Source organism: Homalodisca vitripennis, chromosome 5, assembly GCF_021130785.1.
Source record: "Homalodisca vitripennis isolate AUS2020 chromosome 5, UT_GWSS_2.1, whole genome shotgun sequence".
Classification (NCBI taxonomy): domain Eukaryota; kingdom Metazoa; phylum Arthropoda; class Insecta; order Hemiptera; family Cicadellidae; genus Homalodisca; species Homalodisca vitripennis.
The window spans coordinates 3,507,473-3,531,536 of NC_060211.1; the positions used below are offsets into that span (position 1 = coordinate 3,507,473).

General features: G+C 40.5%; 1 protein-coding gene across 3 annotated transcripts in view; it reads left to right on the top strand.

Moving 5' to 3' along the window:
• Positions 1–24,064, top strand: part of LOC124361727 (ubiquitin carboxyl-terminal hydrolase 48-like) — a 213,769-nt gene that overhangs the window by 182,893 nt on the left and 6,812 nt on the right. For 2 of the 3 annotated variants that reach the window (XM_046815668.1, XM_046815670.1), the window contains 2 exons: positions 3,891–3,950; positions 4,041–4,181. In XM_046815668.1, coding sequence (XP_046671624.1) covers positions 3,891–3,950; positions 4,041–4,181 — 201 coding nt within the window. The remainder of the gene's footprint in view (positions 1–3,890; positions 3,951–4,040; positions 4,182–24,064) is intronic. The other variant, XM_046815669.1, reaches the window with a different exon arrangement.

Consider the following 24,064-nt stretch of genomic DNA (forward strand, 5'->3'; position numbering starts at 1 on the left):
GTGCTACAGACTCGTACTGATAAGTTCGGACGCTTGCAGAGACCCTTCATACTACTGTAATTGGTAACATTAATTTAATAGGGAGCCGGTGTATTAGCTGATGTTGAGTTGTAGCGTGATGAATGTGAGAGCCGTGCGATATACGAGTAAAGACCGGGAGACCGGTAGACTGGGACAGGCTCGCGGTCTGAGGCCGGAGGGTGGTGGCATCCACTATATCATCCCCGGCTGTTCATTTAATGCAATGTAAGTGAATGTTACTTACAGACCCCCGCGCTCTCAGTTCACTCGGACACAGTCCCTTGTAGTTCTGTACAGGTTCGAGCCCGTAGCTGCTCAATGGCCTTTATTTTTTAAAAAGTTGGCGATTAATTATTTCTCGTTTTCGTTCTTACAAATAAATCGATGGTTCACATTTTAGCATATATTTTTGTTCAAACGATAACTAATGAACTTAAAATTAAATACTCAGTAAGTTATTATTATACTCCTAACTGTTAAGGTTTTTTTCTACTTCAGAACACTCTGACTGCAATCTTAAATCCAAAATTTATACACAGTATAAAGATTTTGTTAGCCTGCAAATTTTATCGGAACAAAATAAGATGTTTTTCTTCGCGGTTTTGGAATCTGTTGTTGAAGGTGTCATCAGGTGTGTTGGAGGTTAAAATTGCATTGTTTTGAGCTGACTTTCGCTATTATAGGAATATTTCACAAAAAAATAGCTCATTGACTAATTAATAGATTAAACTAATGTCTTTGTGATAAAGAAAACTGCAGTATAATCATTTGTATCGCCGTTGAAAGGGTTTTTTTTTAAAAGTAATCTTGTATTATACTAGGTAGGAGAACTGCACGCAACGTGTTGTGTAACAGGCTTCAAGTCTATAGCTCATTGAATAATTAATAGATTAAACTAATGTCTTTGTGATAAAGAAAACTGCAGTATAATCATTTGTATCGCCGTTGAAACGGGTTTTTTTAAAAGTAATCTTGTATTATACTAGGTAGGAGAACTGCACGCAACGTGTTGTGTAACAGGCTTCAAGTCTATAGCTCATTGACTAATTAATAGATTAAACTAATGTCTTTGTGATAAAGAAAACTGCAGTATAATCATTTGTATCGCCGTTGAAAGGGTTTTTTAAAAGTAATCTTGTATTATACTAGGTAGGAGAACTGCACGCAACGTGTTGTGTAACAGGCTTCAAGTCTATAGCTCATTGAATAATTAATAGATTAAACTAATGTCTTTGTGATAAAGAAAACTGCAGTATAATCATTTGTATCGCCGTTGAAACGGGTTTTTTAAAAGTAATCTTGTATTATACTAGGTAGGAGAACTTGCACGCAACGTGTTGCGTAACAGGCTTCAAGTCTATAGCTCATTGAATAATTAATAGATTAAACTAATGTCTTTGTGATAAAGAAAACTGCAGTACAATCATTTGTATCGCCGTTGAAACGGGTTTTTTAAAAGTAATCTTGTATTATACTAGGTAGGAGAACTTGCACGCAACGTGTTGTGTAACAGGCTTCAAGTCTATAGCTCATTGAATAATTAATAGATTAAACTAATGTCTTTGTGATAAAGAAAACTTCAGTACAATCATTTGTATCGCCGTTGAAACGGGTTTTTTAAAAGTAATCTTGTATTATACTAGGTAGGAAAACTGCACGCAACGTGTTGTGTAACAGGCTTCAAGTCTATAGCTCATTGACTAATTAATAGATTAAACGACAAACGACCGTACGGGAAAGATATTTTACACCCCTCTCCCTGTTTACTGAGTGACAGACTTCAATGAATCCATCATAGGATACATTCTTGTCTGTGCACATGTACAAATAGAGTTTCATGCACAATTAGAAATCTACAGATGAAATAATCATTTTAAGATATCATTAAATTGGGTTTCATATCACTGTTTAAATAATAAATGAAATGAACATTTTCCAGCCCCACGAATTAGTCTATACGCTGACGCTCGGCCGATTTTTGTACTTGATTGTTTGTGTCCTTTAATTTTATGTATTATGAATTACAAAATGATGGCTATAATCTTTAAAATGTTGAGTTTTTCCTTATTCCCACTGAGGATAAGGAAACAACAACTCTTGAAGCTAGTTTTAAGTAGTGTTAATGCAAATCACTAATCATAACAAATATTACAAATTTATAAATGGATACTGTATTTTATTCACATATATATACATTTTCCGTTTGTGGTAAAATAATATTTTCTTCCGAGTGTCTCCAGATTTCAGTCATCTCGGCTTCTTTTGTAATTAAAAACAAACAACTATAGATTTTCAATGTTATATTATTATTTGGACAATGAGACGTAACAAGTGTTAAAGAGCGTACCATCAATGACGTGGCGTACCTGGTCATATAATGAGGATAATTACAAATATACATTGCGTAATTAAATATTATTATTTGGACAATGTGACGTAACAACTGTTAATAAAGAGCGTACAATCAATGGCGTGGCGTACCGGGTCATATAATGAGGATAATAACAAATATACATTGCGTAAATAAATATTATTATTTGGACAATGTGACGTAACAACTGTTAATAAAGAGCGTACCATCAATGGCGTGGCGTACCGAGTCATATAATGAGGATAATAACAAATATACATTGCGTAAATAAATATTATTATTTGGACAATGTGACGTAACAACTGTTAATAAAGAACGTACCATCAATGGCGTGGCGTACCGGGTCATATAATGAGGATAATAACAAATATAAATTGCGTATATAAATATTATTATTTGGACAATGTGACGTAACAACTGTTAATAAAGAGCGTACCATCAATGACGTGGCGTACCGAGTCATATAATGAGGATAATAACAAATATACATTGCGTAAATAAATATTATTATTTGGACAATGTGACGTAACAACTGTTAATAAAGAGCGTACCATCAATGGCGTGGCGTACCGAGTCATATAATGAGGATAATAACAAATATACATTGCGTAAATAAATATTATTATTTGGACAATGTGACGTAACAACTGTTAATAAAGAACGTACCATCAATGGCGTGGCGTACCGAGTCATATAATGAGGATAATAACAAATATACATTGCGTATATAAATATTATTATTTGGACAATGTGACGTAACAACTGTTAATAAAGAGCGTACCATCAATGACGTGGCGTACCGAGTCATATAATGAGGATAATAACAAATATACATTGCGTATATAAATATTATTATTTGGACAATGTGACGTAACAACTGTTAATAAAGAGCGTACCATCAATGGCGTGGCGTACCGAGTCATATAATGAGGATAATAACAAATATACATTGCGTATATAAATATTATTATTTGGACAATGTGACGTAACAACTGTTAATAAAGAGCGTACCATCAATGGCGTGGCGTACCGGGTCATATAATGAGGATAATAACAAATATACATTGCGTATATAAATATTATTATTTGGACAATGTGACGTAACAACTGTTAATAAAGAGCGTACCATCAATGGCGTGGCGTACCGGGTCATATAATGAGGATAATAACAAATATACATTGCGTATATAAATATTATTATTTGGACAATGTGACGTAACAACTGTTAATAAAGAGCGTACCATCAATGGCGTGGCGTACCGGGTCATATAATGAGGATAATAACAAATATACATTGCGTATATAAATATTATAATGTGTAAGGTCTTACTTTAGATAAAGTATTTCTCCGAGAGATCAGTGATTTAGAGTTACGATGTAGCATTAAAACAGGCCGTTGGCTATTAGAGTACAACTATGAATTATTTTACTGTAAGATATTTCGAAAAAGGCTTTGTCTAAAGGAAAGAAATCTCAGAATAAATGTCTGTTGTTACAGTCGTCGAGGAAGCGGCCAAGGATGGACGGGCCGTCGTCGCCCATACCGCCCGAGTTGAAGGTAGGGACACTATATCGTAACACTACCGCCACGTTCTCATATGATCTACTCTCTAGTGAGTGTGACTGAAGCTGTAGTGCATGTTCGCAGAAAGTGATGAAGACGGCGACGAACGGCTCAGGAGCGGCGCAGGACGTGAGGCGAAGTGCCAGGACGAGGAAAGTGCCCGGACAGAAGGAGGTCCATGTCACCGTCTCTTCCAGCCTCACCCTCAGAGAGCTCAAGCAGATGGTGACTGTCAACTACTCTATCTACTCTTTATATTATCTTGTCTCTACAGCGTATCTCCGCATTATAGTTCGCTATAAAAGTGTTTGAATTACAATATCGAGATTTCATCCGGAAATCAGCAGCTTGTCTCAAGACTATTACAAATCTTTTGTTTCTCTTCTTTTAAGCTTCAGCTAAGCTATGTCGGCTTCGATGTACACTGGTTTATTTTTCAAAGTACACACACTGTTTCGTTTCAATACATTAGACTTGTCCGGGATTTGAACCCGTGATCTCTCGGTTAGAGATCTGAGACTATAACCAACGGAGGAGGACAAAGTCTTATTTTATTAGAATTGACATTATTTTATAAGACTGTCTGTATCAGCTGTCTTTCATTATCAACCTCATCAACCAATGAGATACTTCTTAATATCTTAAGAGTCAGCTGTACTGGCGGACATGTTCATTTTAACTTCCAACAGATTTATGACCATATTTTTGGTAATACATTTACGGAAAATGTCCATTTTAAACAGATAACCAATACACATCCAAACAGATTTTAGATTTTTATCAAATAAATCTCGAACGTTTTAAGGATTTTGTTGTTTAAATACTTAAATAGTACACACTTTACAAGATAAATGGAGGAGTGGCTTTTAAGCAGTATAACTGAAGGTCGTATCACTACAGTCGATTTTTAATAGAATCGATTTCTCAGTGCTTTCTATGCCACCTGAAAGGTATGCCGGAGTATCATCCAGGCTTTTAGGATTGTTTATTTACAGCGGAGTAAGGGTTCCTAGTGCGTTTCTTCTTCAGCTCGATACAGCTTTTGATTTCAGAACTAGATTTCCAATATTGAACTGTGAATATCAAATTAGGTTCAAACGAGAGAGCTGATCTAATACAAGATCTGAAATGACCATATAAGTCCCGGAATGAGCACCTGGCACCCAGGCTGTCTCTCAGCTTTCATATTCAACAATCCTGTACCACCGAAGTAACTTATCTAGAATTATTTAAATACTAAACATTAATCAATCAAATTAACTTCCAATTATCAAACACGTTGTAATTTCTTTGGTTAAAGTAAAGTAAAGTAAAGATGTATTTTACTAGGTGAAGTTAGGGTTAAGAAGTCCTCTCTAACATTTAACCTGGAGACCAGCGGGTTAAAGGTGACTTCCGAACAACCACCAATGGTTGAGTAGGTGGGCTGCTGCTTGCAAGGACAGGATCAGCTCAGCGGTCACCCATCCAAGCAGCAGTCACGCTCGACATTGCTTGATCCGGTTATCTTGCGATAACCGTTGTACCCGCTGCACAGCGCATTGGCAAAAAAAATTCCCTAACTTTACTTAGTTAAAATCACAAACTCAGATATTTTTCTACGTGGTGAGGTTTTGTCTATATATTACTCCAATTCATGTAAGGCGAGTAATATAACGAATTTCGTTCATAGGTTGTATATATGTGTACTCGTCTTCCATACTATTTAATTGGCTGAGCGTTAGCGAAGCATATCACTCAAAGGGTCGGTTCGTTTCTGTTTGTCTGTCCTTGCAATTTCTCAAGAACGAAGTAGCGTTTAAGCTTAAAATTTTGCATGAAGTTTCATTTCTGCATAGGCAACATCGATTTCGCTGATGTTGCATATCATTCCTTAGTACAATCGTGTGACACTGTAACATGTGACATAATAACCTAATAACTGAGTTATATAGCCTGTTGTGTGGCACGTGGTGTGGCGTACTCTTACTTGTTTATGTCAAGTATAATCGTGTGACACTGTAACATGTGACATAATAACCTAATAACTGAGTTATATAGCCTGTTTTGTGGCACGTGATGTGGCGTACTCTTACTTGTTTATGTCAAGTATAATCGTGTGACACTGTAACATGTGACATAATAACCTAATAACTGAGTTATATAGCCTGTTGTGTGGCACGTGGTGTGGCGTACTCTTACTTGTTTATGTCAAGTATAATCGTGTGACACTGTAACATGTGACATAATAACCTAATAACTGAGTTATATAGCCTGTTGTGTGGCACGTGGTGTGGCGTACTCTTACTTGTTTATGTCAAGTATAATCGTGTGACACTGTAACATGTGACATAATAACCTAATAACTGAGTTATATAGCCTGTCGTGTGGCACGTGGTGTGGCGTACTCTTACTTGTTTATGTCAAGTATAATCGTGTGACACTGTAACATGTAACATAATAACCTAATAACTGAGTTATATAGCCTGTTGTGTGGCACGTGGTGTGGCGTACTCTTACTTGTTTATGTCAAGTATAATCGTGTGACACTGTAACATGTAACATAATAACCTAATAACTGAGTTATATATCCTGTCGTGTGGCACGTGGTGTGGCGTACTCTTACTTGTTTATGTCAAGTATAATCGTGTGACACTGTAACATGTAACATAATAACCTAATAACTGAGTTATATAGCCTGTCGTGTGGCACGTGGTGTGGCGTACTCTTACTTGTTTATGTCAAGTATAATCGTGTGACACTGTAACATGTAACATAATAACCTAATAACTGAGTTATATAGCCTGTCGTGTGGCACGTGGTGTGGCGTACTCTTACTTGTTTATGTCAAGTATAATCGTGTGACACTGTAACATGTAACATAATAACCTAATAACTGAGTTATATAGCCTGTCGTGTGGCACGTGGTGTGGCGTACTCTTACTTGTTTATGTCAAGTATAATCGTGTGACACTGTAACATGTAACATAATAACCTAATAACTGAGTTATATAGCCTGTCGTGTGGCACGTGGTGTGGCGTACTCTTACTTGTTTATGTCAAGTATAATCGTGTGACACTGTAACATGTAACATAATAACCTAATAACTGAGTTATATAGCCTGTCGTGTGGCACGTGGTGTGTGGCGTACTCTTACTTGTTTATGTCAAGTATAATCGTGTGACACTGTAACATGTAACATAATAACCTAATAACTGAGTTATATAGCCTGTCGTGTGGCACGTGGTGTGGCGTACTCTTACTTGTTTATGTCAAGTATAATCGTGTGACACTGTAACATGTAACATAATAACCTAATAACTGAGTTATATAGCCTGTCGTGTGGCACGTGGTGTGGCGTACTCTTACTTGTTTATGTCAAGTATAATCGTGTGACACTGTAACATGTAACATAATAACCTAATAACTGAGTTATATAGCCTGTCGTGTGGCACGTGGTGTGGCGTACTCTTACTTGTTTATGTCAAGTATAATCGTGTGACACTGTAACATGTAACATAATAACCTAATAACTGAGTTATATAGCCTGTCGTGTGGCACGTGGTGTGGCGTACTCTTACTTGTTTATGTCAAGTATAATCGTGTGACACTGTAACATGTAACATAATAACCTAATAACTGAGTTATATAGCCTGTCGTGTGGCACGTGGTGTGGCGTACTCTTACTTGTTTATGTCAAGTATAATCGTGTGACACTGTAACATGTAACATAATAACCTAATAACTGAGTTATATAGCCTGTTTTGTGGCACGTGGTGTGGCGTACTCTTACTTGTTTATGTCAAGTATAATCGTGTGACACTGTAACATGTAACATAATAACCTAATAACTGAGTTATATAGCCTGTCGTGTGGCACGTGGTGTGTGGCGTACTCTTACTTGTTTATGTCAAGTATAATCGTGTGACACTGTAACATGTAACATAATAACCTAATAACTGAGTTATATAGCCTGTCGTGTGGCACGTGGTGTGGCGTACTCTTACTTGTTTATGTCAAGTATAATCGTGTGACACTGTAACATGTAACATAATAACCTAATAACTGAGTTATATAGCCTGTCGTGTGGCACGTGGTGTGGCGTACTCTTACTTGTTTATGTCAAGTATAATCGTGTGACACTGTAACATGTAACATAATAACCTAATAACTGAGTTATATAGCCTGTCGTGTGGCACGTGGTGTGGCGTACTCTTACTTGTTTATGTCAAGTATAATCGTGTGACACTGTAACATGTAACATAATAACCTAATAACTGAGTTATATAGCCTGTCGTGTGGCACGTGGTGTGGCGTACTCTTACTTGTTTATGTCAAGTATAATCGTGTGACACTGTAACATGTAACATAATAACCTAATAACTGAGTTATATAGCCTGTCGTGTGGCACGTGGTGTGGCGTACTCTTACTTGTTTATGTCAAGTATAATCGTGTGACACTGTAACATGTAACATAATAACCTAATAACTGAGTTATATAGCCTGTCGTGTGGCACGTGGTGTGGCGTACTCTTACTTGTTTATGTCAAGTATAATCGTGTGACACTGTAACATGTAACATAATAACCTAATAACTGAGTTATATAGCCTGTCGTGTGGCACGTGTGTGGCGTACTCTTACTTGTTTATGTCAAGTATAATCGTGTGACACTGTAACATGTAACATAATAACCTAATAACTGAGTTATATAGCCTGTCGTGTGGCACGTGGTGTGGCGTACTCTTACTTGTTTATGTCAAGTATAATCGTGTGACACTGTAACATGTAACATAATAACCTAATAACTGAGTTATATAGCCTGTCGTGTGGCACGTGGTGTGGCGTACTCTTACTTGTTTATGTCAAGTATAATCGTGTGACACTGTAACATGTAACATAATAACCTAATAACTGAGTTATATAGCCTGTCGTGTGGCACGTGGTGTGGCGTACTCTTACTTGTTTATGTCAAGTATAATCGTGTGACACTGTAACATGTAACATAATAACCTAATAACTGAGTTATATAGCCTGTCGTGTGGCACGTGGTGTGGCGTACTCTTACTTGTTTATGTCAAGTATAATCGTGTGACACTGTAACATGTAACATAATAACCTAATAACTGAGTTATATAGCCTGTCGTGTGGCACGTGGTGTGTGGCGTACTCTTACTTGTTTATGTCAAGTATAATCGTGTGACACTGTAACATGTAACATAATAACCTAATAACTGAGTTATATAGCCTGTCGTGTGGCACGTGGTGTGGCGTACTCTTACTTGTTTATGTCAAGTATAATCGTGTGACACTGTAACATGTAACATAATAACCTAATAACTGAGTTATATAGCCTGTCGTGTGGCACGTGGTGTGGCGTACTCTTACTTGTTTATGTCAAGTATAATCGTGTGACACTGTAACATGTAACATAAATAACCTAATAACTGAGTTATATAGCCTGTCGTGTGGCACGTGGTGTGGCGTACTCTTACTTGTTTATGTCAAGTATAATCGTGTGACACTGTAACATGTAACATAATAACCTAATAACTGAGTTATATAGCCTGTCGTGTGGCACGTGGTGTGGCGTACTCTTACTTGTTTATGTCAAGTATAATCGTGTGACACTGTAACATGTAACATAATAACCTAATAACTGAGTTATATAGCCTGTCGTGTGGCACGTGGTGTGGCGTACTCTTACTTGTTTATGTCAAGTATAATCGTGTGACACTGTAACATGTAACATAATAACCTAATAACTGAGTTATATAGCCTGTCGTGTGGCACGTGGTGTGGCGTACTCTTACTTGTTTATGTCAAGTATAATCGTGTGACACTGTAACATGTAACATAATAACCTAATAACTGAGTTATATAGCCTGTCGTGTGGCACGTGGTGTGGCGTACTCTTACTTGTTTATGTCAAGTATAATCGTGTGACACTGTAACATGTAACATAATAACCTAATAACTGAGTTATATAGCCTGTCGTGTGGCACGTGGTGTGGCGTACTCTTACTTGTTTATGTCAAGTATAATCGTGTGACACTGTAACATGTAACATAATAACCTAATAACTGAGTTATATAGCCTGTCGTGTGGCACGTGGTGTGGCGTACTCTTACTTGTTTATGTCAAGTATAATCGTGTGACACTGTAACATGTAACATAATAACCTAATAACTGAGTTATATAGCCTGTCGTGTGGCACGTGGTGTGGCGTACTCTTACTTGTTTATGTCAAGTATAATCGTGTGACACTGTAACATGTAACATAATAACCTAATAACTGAGTTATATAGCCTGTCGTGTGGCACGTGGTGTGGCGTACTCTTACTTGTTTATGTCAAGTATAATCGTGTGACACTGTAACATGTAACATAATAACCTAATAACTGAGTTATATAGCCTGTCGTGTGGCACGTGGTGTGGCGTACTCTTACTTGTTTATGTCAAGTATAATCGTGTGACACTGTAACATGTAACATAATAACCTAATAACTGAGTTATATAGCCTGTCGTGTGGCACGTGGTGTGGCGTACTCTTACTTGTTTATGTCAAGTATAATCGTGTGACACTGTAACATGTAACATAATAACCTAATAACTGAGTTATATAGCCTGTCGTGTGGCACGTGGTGTGGCGTACTCTTACTTGTTTATGTCAAGTATAATCGTGTGACACTGTAACATGTAACATAATAACCTAATAACTGAGTTATATAGCCTGTCGTGTGGCACGTGGTGTGGCGTACTCTTACTTGTTTATGTCAAGTATAATCGTGTGACACTGTAACATGTAACATATAATAACCTAATAACTGAGTTATATAGCCTGTCGTGTGGCACGTGGTGTGGCGTACTCTTACTTGTTTATGTCAAGTATAATCGTGTGACACTGTAACATGTAACATAATAACCTAATAACTGAGTTATATAGCCTGTCGTGTGGCACGTGGTGTGGCGTACTCTTACTTGTTTATGTCAAGTATAATCGTGTGACACTGTAACATGTAACATAATAACCTAATAACTGAGTTATATAGCCTGTCGTGTGGCACGTGGTGTGGCGTACTCTTACCTGTTTATGTCAAGTATAATCGTGTGACACTGTAACATGTAACATAATAACCTAATAACTGAGTTATATAGCCTGTCGTGTGGCACGTGGTGTGGCGTACTCTTACCTGTTTATGTCAAGTATAATCGTGTGACACTGTAACATGTAACATAATAACCTAATAACTGAGTTATATAGCCTGTCGTGTGGCACGTGGTGTGGCGTACTCTTACCTGTTTATGTCAAGTATAATCGTGTGACACTGTAACATGTAACATAATAACCTAATAACTGAGTTATATAGCCTGTCGTGTGGCACGTGGTGTGGCGTACTCTTACTTGTTTATGTCAAGTATAATCGTGTGACACTGTAACATGTAACATAATAACCTAATAACTGAGTTATATAGCCTGTCGTGTGGCACGTGGTGTGGCGTACTCTTACTTGTTTATGTCAAATATAATCGTGTGACACTGTAACATGTAACATAATAACCTAATAACTGAGTTATATAGCCTGTCGTGTGGCACGTGGTGTGGCGTACTCTTACCTGTTTATGTCAAGTATAATCGTGTGACACTGTAACATGTAACATAATAACCTAATAACTGAGTTATATAGCCTGTCGTGTGGCACGTGGTGTGGCGTACTCTTACCTGTTTATGTCAAATAATCGTGTGACACTGTAACATGTGTGGCACGTGGTGTGGCGTACTCTTGTAATCGTGTGACACTGTAACATGTAACATAATAACCTAATAACTGAGTTATATAGCCTGTCGTGTGGCACGTGGTGTGGCGTACTCTTACTTGTTTATGTCAAGTATAATCGTGTGACACTGTAACATGTGACATAATAACCTAATAACTGAGTTATATAGCCTGTCGTGTGGCACGTGGTGTGGCGTACTCTTACTTGTTTATGTCAAGTATAATCGTGTGACACTGTAACATGTAACATAATAACCTAATAACTGAGTTATATAGCCTGTCGTGTGGCACGTGGTGTGGCGTACTCTTACTTGTTTATGTCAAGTATAATCGTGTGACACTGTAACATGTAACATAATAACCTAATAACTGAGTTATATAGCCTGTCGTGTGGCACGTGGTGTGGCGTACTCTTACTTGTTTATGTCAAGTATAATCGTGTGACACTGTAACATGTGACATAATAACCTAATAACTGAGTTATATAGCCTGTTGTGTGGCACGTGGTGTGGCGTACTTGTACTCGTTTATGTCAAGTACATCACACTCTTACCAAATCAATATAAATAAATATACAAATACTATAGAAATGTCAAATAATGACGACGGCCAGCAAGAATTTAGCATGTTTATTTTTAACTAGTTTATTTAAGCTCTCTGCAATGTTTTTAATATTCAACGAATTTATTTAATTTTCATAAAGTCTGGAGGTTTATTATTTGACAGGTTAAACCAATACTCTCAATATGTGTTACATAATATTCACTAGACTTATATACCTATCTTGTCCAAAGTGTTCGAAATATTAGCTCATTCCATTATACATGTTTACTAAATAAATAAAGTCGTGCCTTCATGTCAGAATGGATTTCATCTGGGCTCTCGTCAACTTCTGCTATATAGGGCTATTTTCAGGTTTTGGTAAAATTATTACCATTTTAAAATTATAACTAGTTGTTTAGCCTTTGTAAAAATGTTCTGTGGGGTATCTTGTAGCTATTTTATAGTTGTGTCTAGTAGTTTTTATCGAATCAGGTTCTTTATATCATCATTTATTAATTTAATTACTTAAACTTTTCCTACACTATCTGGAATGCCTCCTCGTTAAATGTTAGGGCCTTTTATGTTCATAAACGACTTAGCCACTTTGTTTTTAATTTAGGCATGTCTCTTTATTAACAGTATGCTGACAGTGTGATATTTAGGCAGTTCGATTCCTGTGAATTTGTAAGTAATCACTAAATAAGTTTATATGTATGTTAGTGTTTTTCACAGAACTATGTTTTCTTATAGAAACTAAAACAGATGTTTTCCATACCTAAACTAGTTTATCTAGTAAATTATGTACCGTATTAAAATGTACTAAAGTATTAAAAAATAACTGCATGGTTCAACAATACCTACATTGAATATCTGCCATTGTTCTATTATTTTATCTGTTTTAAAAGCATTCGGTCTAGGAGATGTTTTCTATGTTTTGTATCTAATTTAAAGAGTGAAAATGGGCCATGCCATCATAACTACTGATACACCTGGTCGTTCAGCAGCTACAGTGTGATGAAGTTTACAAGTGTAACATTATCGGACCGAGCGTGGAACCCTGGAATACTCTGGTGACTGAGCCGAGTCATTTACAGACCTTGTTCGTAACGTTTCCCAAACCACAGGTTACCGCAGCACAAGGGAAAAGGAGAGAATCTGGTGAGGTGCAACTCCGGCAGTAAACCGGCTGATGAAGACATTGAACTTGCGAGTAAATACGGGCCATTAGGTTGTCATTGAGGCGGTAGTAAACAGGCACATTTCAATCTATGGCCCGGCCAGCCTCGTAAACCAGCTGGTGAACAATGCCTAATCACAGGCCACGGCACACCGGTAATAGTTTTAAATGAAACACGATCATCTTCCGGTCATACTTTGACGGCTAACTACGCGAGGTCGATCGTAAACCGTGAACGTGCCACTTTGGCGGGTACAGTTAGCGCCGCGGGTTACAAGCTGCCCGGACTTGGGGTGAGAGTCGGACAGTCCTGTCTGCACTGTCTCCTGCTAGACTGTCAACGTTACTTTAGCGCCGCGGGTTACAAACTGCCCGGACTTGGGGTGAGAGTCGGACAGTCCTGCTTGCACTGTCTCCTGCTAGACTGTCAACGTCACTTTAGCGCCGCGGGTTACAAACTGCCTGCCTGGACTTGTGGTGAGAGTCGGACAGTCCTGCTTGCACTGTCTCCTGCTTGACTGTCAACGTTACTTTAGCGCCGCGGGTTACAAACTGCCCGGACTTGGGCTGAGAGTCGGACAGTCCTGCCAGCACTGTCTCCTGCTTGACTGTCAACGTTACTTTAGCGCCGCGGGTTACAAACTGCCCGGACTTGGGGTGAGAGTCGGACAGTCCTGCTTGCACTGTCTCCTGTTAGAATGTCAACAGTACTGTAGCACCAAGGGTTACAAGCTGCCTGGACTTGGGGTGAGAGTCGGACAGTCCTGTCTGCACTGTCTCCTGCTAGACTGTCAACGTCACTTTAGCGCCGCGGGTTACAAACTGCCTGCCTGGACTTGTGGTGAGAGTCGGACAGTCCTGCCAGCACTGTCTCCTGCTAGACTGTCAACAGTACTGTAGCGCCGCGGGTTACAAGCTGTCTGGACTTGGGGTGAGAGTCGGACAGTCCTGCCAGCACTGTCTCCTGTTAGACTGTCAACGTCACTTTAGCGCCGCGGGTTACAAACTGCCTGCCTGGACTTGTGGTGAGAGTCGGACAGTCCTGCCAGCACTGTCTCCTGCTAGACTGTCAACAGTACTGTAGCACCAAGGGTTACAAGCTGCCTGGACTTGGGGTGAGAGTCGGACAGTCCTGTCTGCACTGTCTCCTGCTAGACTGTCAACGTCACTTTAGCGCCGCGGGTTACAAACTGCCTGCCTGGACTTGTGGTGAGAGTCGGACAGTCCTGCCAGCACTGTCTCCTGCTAGACTGTCAACAGTACTGTAGCGCCGCGGGTTACAAGCTGTCTGGACTTGTGGTGAGAGTCGGACAGTCCTGGCAGCACTGTCTCCTGTTAGACCGTCAACAGTACTGTAGCGCCGCGGGTTACAAGCTGCCTGGACTTGGGGTGAGAGTCGGACAGTCCTGCCAGCACTGTCTCCTGTTAAACCGTCAACAGTAATGTAGCGCCGCGGGTTACAAGCTGCCTGGACTTGGGGTGAGAGTCGGACAGTCCTGCCAGCACTGTCTACTGCTAGACTGTCAACGTTAATTTAGCGCCGAGGGTTACAAACTGCCAGGACTTGGGGTGAGAGTCGGCCAGTCCTGCCAGCACTGTCTCCTGTTAAACCGTCAACAGTAATGTAGCGCCGCGGGTTACAAGCTGCCTGGACTTGTGGTGAGAGTCGGACAGTCCTGCCAGCACTGTCTCCTGTTAGACCGTCAACAGTACTGTAGCGCCGCGGGTTACAAGCTGCCTGGACTTGGGGTGAGAGTCGAACAGTCCTGCTTGCACTGTCTCCTGTTAGAATGTCAACAGTACTGTAGCACCGCGGGTTACAAGCTGCCTGGACTTGGGGAGAGAGTCGGACAGTCCTGCCTGCATTGTCTCCTGTTAGAATGTCAACAGTACTGTAGCACCGCGGGTTACAAGCTGCCTGGACTTGGGGTGAGAGTCGGACAGTCCTGCCAGCACTGTCTCCTGCTAGACTGTCAACGTCACTTTAGCGCCGCGGGTTACAAACTGCCTGCCTGGACTTGGGGTGAGAGTCGGACAGTCCTGCCAGCACTGTCTCCTGTTAGACCGTCAACAGTACTGTAGCGCCGCGGGTTACAAGCTGCCTGGACTTGGGGTGACAGTCGGACAGTCCTGCCAGCACTGTCTCCTGCTAGACTGTCAACGTTACTTTAGCGCCGCGGGTTACAAACTGCCCGGACTTGAGGTGAGAGTCGGACAGTCCTGCTTGCACTGTCTCCTGTTAGAATGTCAACAGTACTGTAGCACCGCGGGTTACAAGCTGCCTGGACTTGGGGTGAGAGTCGGACAGTCCTGCCTGCATTGTCTCCTGTTAGAATGTCAACAGTACTGTAGCACCGCGGGTTACAAGCTGCCTGGACTTGGGGTGAGAGTCGGACAGTCCTGCTTGCACTGTCTCCTGTTAGAATGTCAACAGTACTGTAGCACCGCGGGTTACAAGCTGCCTGGACTTGGGGTGAGAGTCGGACAGTCCTGCCAGCACTGTCTCCTGCTAGAATGTCAACAGTACTGTAGCACCGCGGGTTACAAGCTGCCTGGACTTGGGGTGAGAGTCGGACAGTCCTGCCTGCACTGTCTCCTGTTAGAATGTCAACAGTACTGTAGCACCGCGGGTTACAAGCTGCCTGGACTTGGGGTGAGAGTCGGACAGTCCTGCCAGCACTGTCTCCTGCTAGAATGTCAACAGTACTGTAGCACCGCGGGTTACAAGCTGCCTGGACTTGGGGTGAGAGTCGGACAGTCCTGCCTGCATTGTCTCCTGTTAGAATGTCAACAGTACTGTAGCACCGCGGGTTACAAGCTGCCTGGACTTGGGGTGAGAGTCGGACAGTCCTGCCTGCATTGTCTCCTGTTAGAATGTCAACAGTACTGTAGCACCGCGGGTTACAAGCTGCCTGGACTTGGGGTGAGAGTCGGACAGTTCTGCCTTCATTGTCTCCTGTTAGACTGTCAACAGTACTGTAGCACCGCGGGTTACAAGCTGTCTGGACTTGGGGTGAGAGTCGGACAGTTCTGCCTTCATTGTCTCCTGTTAGACCGTCAACAGTACTGTAGCGCCGCGGGTTACAAGCTGCCTGGACTTGGGGTGAGAGTCGGACAGTCCTGCCAGCACTGTCTCCTGTTAGAATGTCAACAGTACTGTAGCGCCGCGGGTTACAAGCTGCCTGGACTTGGGGTGAGAGTCGGACAGTCCTGCCTTCATTGTCTCCTGTTAGACTGTCAACAGTACTGTAGCGCCGCGGGTTACAAGCTGCCTGGACTTGGGGTGAGAGTCGGACAGTCCTGCCAGCACTGTCTCCTGTTAGACCGTCAACAGTACTGTAGCGCCGCGGGTTACAAGCTGCCTGGACTTGGGGTGAGAGTCGGACAGTTCTGCCTTCATTGTCTCCTGTTAGACTGTCAACAGTACTGTAGCGCCGCGGGTTACAAGCTGCCTGGACTTGGGGTGAGAGTCGGACAGTCCTGCCAGCACTGTCTCCTGTTAGACCGTCAACAGTACTGTAGCGCCGCGGGTTACAAGCTGCCTGGACTTGGGGTGAGAGTCGGACAGTTCTGCCTTCATTGTCTCCTGTTAGACTATCAACATTACTTTGTATCGTGTATAATGCTCGCTATAAAGGGAAAGACGTTTGTGTGTCCAGTTCCGTTTCAACTGCCGTATGTTTGAGATTGCTGCTCATGTAATTATAAGTTGCTTGAGAACGCGTGGTCGTTGCATTAAGCGTCATGATGCCGTGTGTATGTAACTTAATGGCGGCTAGTTTATGTGATACTGGCTAGGTCTACTAACAGAAATGTACATTGTAAAAGTAATATCTACAAAAGTGTTGAAAGGCTTATTGTTTACTCCTAATACCCCCCTGGGTTTAAGGTTAATCCTCTTAGAATGCAGAATTCTTAATGATATTGGATCTCATCTTTCGGCTTAGATGAATGTTGGAATTGTACGGGTTTCCAAAAGCTAGTTTGTCTCTCACATGCAGGAGATAGATGAATTTTAAATGGGTGGTATTATTTGCCATCTGAGGTGTGAGAGTATATCCTCTGCCTGCTCGTGTCGTGTTAATATGGTAGGCATATGCACCTTTTGGGAGTCAGTACTAGTTATCTCAATAGGATAATTAAAAGGAATGAATATATCGGGTACTTTTACCTTTCCCACTATACCATTTACTCCTTGTTTAGTTACATCCCTTTCTTATAGTGCACAACACGTGACTGGGAAGTGCGAGTTTCGATCTTGTTATCTCTATAGGATAATTAAAAGGACTGAATATATCGGGTACTTTTACCTTTCCCACTATACCATTTACTCCTTGTTTAGTTACATACCTTTCTTATAGTGCACAACACGTGACTGGGAAGTGCGAGTTTCGATCTTGTTATCTCTATAGGATAATTAAAAGGACTGAATATATCGGGTACTTTTACCTTTCCCACTATACCATTTACTCCTTGTTTAGTTACATCCCTTTCTTATAGTGCACAACACGTGACTGGGAAGTGCGAGTTTCGATCTTGTTATCTCTATAGGATAATTAAAAGGACTGAATATATCGGGTAGTTTTACCTTTCCCACTATACCATTTACTCCTTGTTTAGTTACATCCCTTTTATAGTGCACAACACGTGACTGGGAAGTGCGAGTTTCGATCTTGTTATCTCTATAGGATAATTAAAAGGACTGAATATATCGGGTACTTTTACCTTTCCCACTATACCATTTACTCCTTGTTTAGTTACATCCCTTTCTTATAGTGCACAACACGTGACTGGGAAGTGCGAGTTTCGATCGTCGATCGATAAGTGTTCTTATTTCTTCACAGTGGTAACAAATTGTGTTTATAGAGCTGTATAAAGAAAATTTTGTTTATACTTGGATGTTTCTGACTCATTACTTGGTCGTTGTATTGTTAGAATATTATTAATATGTTGTGATGTTTCGTTTTGTAATAATTCAATAATGCAACTTTTATCGGAAATACAAGCCATTTATCTGGAATCGTGGACATATGCAAAATTCTGATGAGAGTTGCAGTAATTTCTAGACAGCCCCAGAGATAGATATTGCAGTTGAAACAGCCGTGGAAGTTCTGACGTGTTTACTTCTTAATCTTGGTTGTTGTTTCCCCTAAATGGCGACTGTAGGCTGCTTATTCATTCCCGTGGGGGAATTATCACAATCGTAAGGAATTAATAAATGAGAGGGGAACCGGATTATAAGGCGCTTAGGCGTTGTGTAATGGGCTTAACAGGGCAACTCGCTTGCCAATTCTATTTGTTCAGTTGTAATGTTCACGTGTAAACCTATCCTACTCTTGTTGTCTATAGCCTTTGGTGAATGTTAAACTCTGACCAGTGAATACGTTTTCTTCAGAATTAATTCAGGAAGGTTCCTGCCACAGCAAGATGGAAAAGAGGGAGAATTCGGGTGGGTAGCAGGTGTATTTTCTAAAAGAGTTCAAAGCACAATTCCCAAATCTTTGTACTAAGGATGGACCTTTATAAAAATATCAAATTCAATCTAGAATAAAATAAATATTAGAATTTTTAAACGTTTTTTAAGTACTATAAAGCATTTTAAGGCGTTATTCGAATAGTACATAAAAGTGTGCAAGTTCAGTTAAAAAGATTATTGTGAATCAAGTAATTCTCAACCATCTATATTCGTACCAAGGCCTTTTTTATTAAGCAAGTTTTTGAAGAGACTGTTATGGCGTTGCATCCGTTACATTAAATAGTGTAATTATCGTGTGGTTACGTGTTGTGTCACCGTGAATGTCGATATCAGACACACCTACACTATATAACATAGTGTAATTATCGTGTGGTTACGTGTTGTGTCACCGTGAATGTCGATATCAGACACACCTACACTGTATAACATAGTGTAATTATCGTGTGGTTACGTGTTGTGTCACCGTGCATGTCGATATCAGACACACCTACACTATATAACATAGTGTAATTATCGTGTGGTTACGTGTTGTGTCACCGTGAATGTCGATATCAGACACACCTACACTATATAACATAGTGTAATTATCGTGTGGTTACGTGTTGTGTCACCGTGGAATGTCGATATCAGACACACCTACACTATATAACATAGTGTAATTATCGTGTGGTTACGTGTTGTGTCACCGTGCATGTCGATATCAGACACACCTACACTATATAACATAGTGTAATTATCGTGTGGTTACGTGTTGTGTCACCGTGAATGTCGATATCAGACACACCCTACACTATATAAACATAGTGTAATTATCGTGTGGTTACGTGTTGTTTCACCGTGAATGTCGATATCAGACACACCTACACTATATAACATAGTGTAATTATCGTGTGGTTACGTGTTGTGTCACCGTGCATGTCGATATCAGACACACCTACACTATATAAACATAGTGTAATTATCGTGTGTGGTTACGTGTTGTGTCACCGTGCATGTCGATATCAGACACACCTACACTATATAACATAGTGTAATTATCGTGTGGTTACGTGTTGTGTCACCGTGAATGTCGATATCAGACACACCTACACTATATAACATAGTGTAATTATCGTGTGGTTTACGTGTTGTGTCACCGTGAATGTCGATATCAGACACACCTACACTATATAACATAGTGTAATTATCGTGTGGTTACGTGTTGTGTCACCGTGAATGTCGATATCAGACACACCTACACTATATAACATAGTGTAATTATCGTGTGGTTACGTGTTGTGTCACCGTGAATGTCGATATCAGACACACCTACACTATATAACATAGTGTAATTATCGTGTGGTTACGTGTTGTGTCACCGTGAATGTCGATATCAGACACACCTACACTATATAACATAGTGTAATTATCGTGTGGTTACGTGTTGTGTCACCGTGCATGTCGATATCAGACACACCTACACTATATAACATAGTGTAATTATCGTGTGGTTACGTGTTTGTGTCACCGTGAATGTCGATATCAGACACAACCTACACTATATAACATAGTGTAATTATCGTGTGATGGTTACGTGTTGGTGTCACCGTGAATGTCGATATCAGACACACCTACACTATATAACATAGTGTAATTATCGTGTGGTTACGTGTTGTGTCACCGTGCATGTCGATATCAGACACACCTACACTATATAACATAGTGTAATTATCGTGTGGTTACGTGTTGTGTGTCACCGTGAATGTCGATATCAGACACACCTACACTATATAACATAGTGTAATTATCGTGTGGTTACGTGTTGTGTCACCGTGAATGTCGATATCAGACACACACCTACACTATTATAACATAGTGTAATTATCGTGTGGTTACGTGTTGGTGTCACCGTGCATGTCGATATCAGACACACCTACACTATATAACATAGTGTAATTAATTATCGTGTGGTTAACGTGTTGTGTCACCGTGCATGTCGATATCAGACACACCTACACTATATAACATAGTGTAATTATCGTGTGGTTACGTGTTGTGTCACCGTGAATGTCGATATCAGGGACACACCTACACTATATAACATAGTGTAATTATCGTGTGGTTACGTGTTGTGTCACCGTGAATGTCGATATCAGACACACCTACACTATATAACATAGTGTAAATTATCGTGTGGTTACGTGTTGTGTCACCGTGAATGTCGATATCAGACACACCTACACTATATAACATAGTGTAAATTATCGTGTGGTTACGTGTTGTGTCACCGTGAATGTCGATATCAGACACACCTACACTATATAACATAGTGTAATTATCGTGTGGTTTACGTGTTTGTGTCACCGTGAATGTCGATATCAGGACAACACCTACACTATATAACATAGTGTAATTATCGTGTGGTTACGTGTTGTGTCACCGTGCATGTCGATATCAGACACACCTACACTATATAACATATAGTGTAATTATCGTGTGGTTACGTGTTGTGTCACCGTGAATGTCGATATCAGACACACCTACACTATATAACATAGTGTAATTATCGTGTGGTTACGTGTTGTGTCACCGTGAATGTCGATATCAGACACACCTACACTATATAACATAGTGTAATTATCGTGTGGTTACGTGTTGTGTCACCGTGCAATGTCGATATCAGACACACCTACACTATATAACATAGTGTAATTATCGTGTGGGTTACGTGTTGTGTCACCGTGAATGTCGATATCAGACACACCTACACTATTATAACATAGTGTAATTATCGTGTGGTTACGTGTTGTGTCACCGTGAATGTCGATATCAGACACACCTACACTATATAACATAGTGTAATTATCGTGTGGTTACGTGTTGTGTCACCGTGCATGTCGATATCAGACACACCTACACTATATAACATAGTGTAATCCAGATGAAGAGATGTTCTCATCGTCTCATCAGGTGCACGATTCAGTGCACTACGATGTTGACTGACACGGTTGAGCAACCGATTTTCCTACACATTACAGCGTCAGATTTCAGACGTTGCACCAAGAGGAAGATGAACTGGAGCTAAACTCAACATTCACATCGAATCAACCCTTCCCACCATGACTACGTTAAGTATTGTCACCATTATTATACTAATAAAAAGAAAGTTCTCTCGTGGCTCCTACTACAGACGGCCATGTGTGTATTATTTAGTTTTAATTAGTTGACAACCGTAATGCTAATTATACAAGACTGTCTGTGTCTGTGTTCCCATTATAAACACGAAAGCCTAAACAGTCACAATTGAAGCAGTTGAAAGACTTGTTAACAAATATTCGTACACGCCTCCCACTGAGCAGGACAACTTTTTACGTCGAAATACCGCAACTAGTGAAGTACTTTCCTTTAGAGGAATTAAACATTTCTTAACTTTGGACGGGTAGCGGTAATTGTATAACGTTTGCATAGTTAATACTCCGTAGTGTCCGGTGACCCCCCTTACTGGATGTGTTACATAACAACATATTTACATTTGACACAGAACGGTTACACGACTGCGATAGCTTGGCAACTATGTAATGTCGTGATCAGGTTATCGGCAATTGCTGAACACGGTTTGGCATCGTGGACCTGTCCTGGTCGAGAAGTTTTTATATACGGTCAAACATAAAGTATCTGTCTGTCTGTGGTGTCTTGTTACGAGATCTATCAATTGAATGTGGGACGGTGTTTTTTGTAGATCAAACAGGTGAAATACTTGTGGGAAATGACTGTTTGGCTCCCTTGTAAAGCTATGAACGCCCTTCTTGTCAAACCTTGTCGCGTGGGAAATTCCCGATAAACGCCAGCAGGTTGATTGGGGTCTCTAAGTGGACTGGATCTGATGTGTGATATGTTTACCTAGAACTGCAGTTTCTCGGGGAATAACAACTTAAAAAGATGGAAATAGAAAAAACCAAAAGATAGGGGGTGGGCGAAGTTTTTGGTAGAAACAATGTTTTGTTTATCTTTCGAGTACAAAATTGTCTGTATTGCGTCATACAATTTTATACAATTGTATTGCATTCATCAGTTATATATAATATACGTAGGTAGGCTACTACGTATAAAACATTAATTTTGATTCAAGGTATAGATGTATTAAGTATGTTTATTATACAATCGTCAACATTAAAATTTCATTCATTTCGGTAACAGAGATACAAATGCATTAATGTTCCCAGCGATTTTTCAGGAACTCATCACCGGAAGAATAAAACGCATTCTGCACTAGAAGATCTTTTAATCGAGCTTTGAAAAGTTTCTTTGATGCGCTCACTTTGACACGAACCTGAAATGCACGCTGTACACTTATATCGACAATATACAGGCAAGGTAAAGTCAGTAATCCTGAACTCCTGAGGGCATCTCTTCACGGCTCTTAGAGTTCTACGAGTTTTATCGATACAAGGAGACCTGCAGTACTGTCAGGTGGTCATGTGGTTATATAGCAGGCGGGTTTGTCAACGGAGGCTCTCCACTTCAGTGACGTTGTCATGTAAGTGGTCGCGTACCTTCAGGTGGTCATATAGCAGGCGGGTTTGTCAACGGAGGCTCTCCACTTCAGTGACATTGTCATGTAAGTGGTCGCGTACCATCAGGTGGTTATTTGGTTTTATAGCAAGCGGATTTGTCAATTCAGGCTCTCCACTTCAGTGACATTGCCACGTAAGTGGTCGCGTACCTTCAGGTGGCCATGTGGTCATATAGCAAGCGGATTTGTCAATTCAAGCTCTTCACTTCAGTGAAATTGTCACGTAAGTGGTTGCGTACCTTCAGGTGGTCATTTGGTTTTATAGCAAGCGGATTTGTCAATTCAGGTTCTCCACTTCAGTAACATTGCCACGTAATTGGTCGCGTACCTTCAGGTAGTCATGTGGTCATATAGCAAGCGGATTTGTCAATTCAGGCTCTCCACTTCAGTGACATTGCCACGTAAGTGGTCGCGTACCTTTAGGTGGTCATTTGGTTTTATAGCAAGCGGATTTGTCAATTCAGGCTCTCCACTTCAGTGACATTGCCACGTAAGTGGTCGCGTACCTTCAGGTGGCCATGTGGTCATATAGCAAGCGGATTTGTCAATTCAGGCTCTCCACTTCAGTGACATTGCCACGTAAGTGGTCGCGTACCTTCAGGTG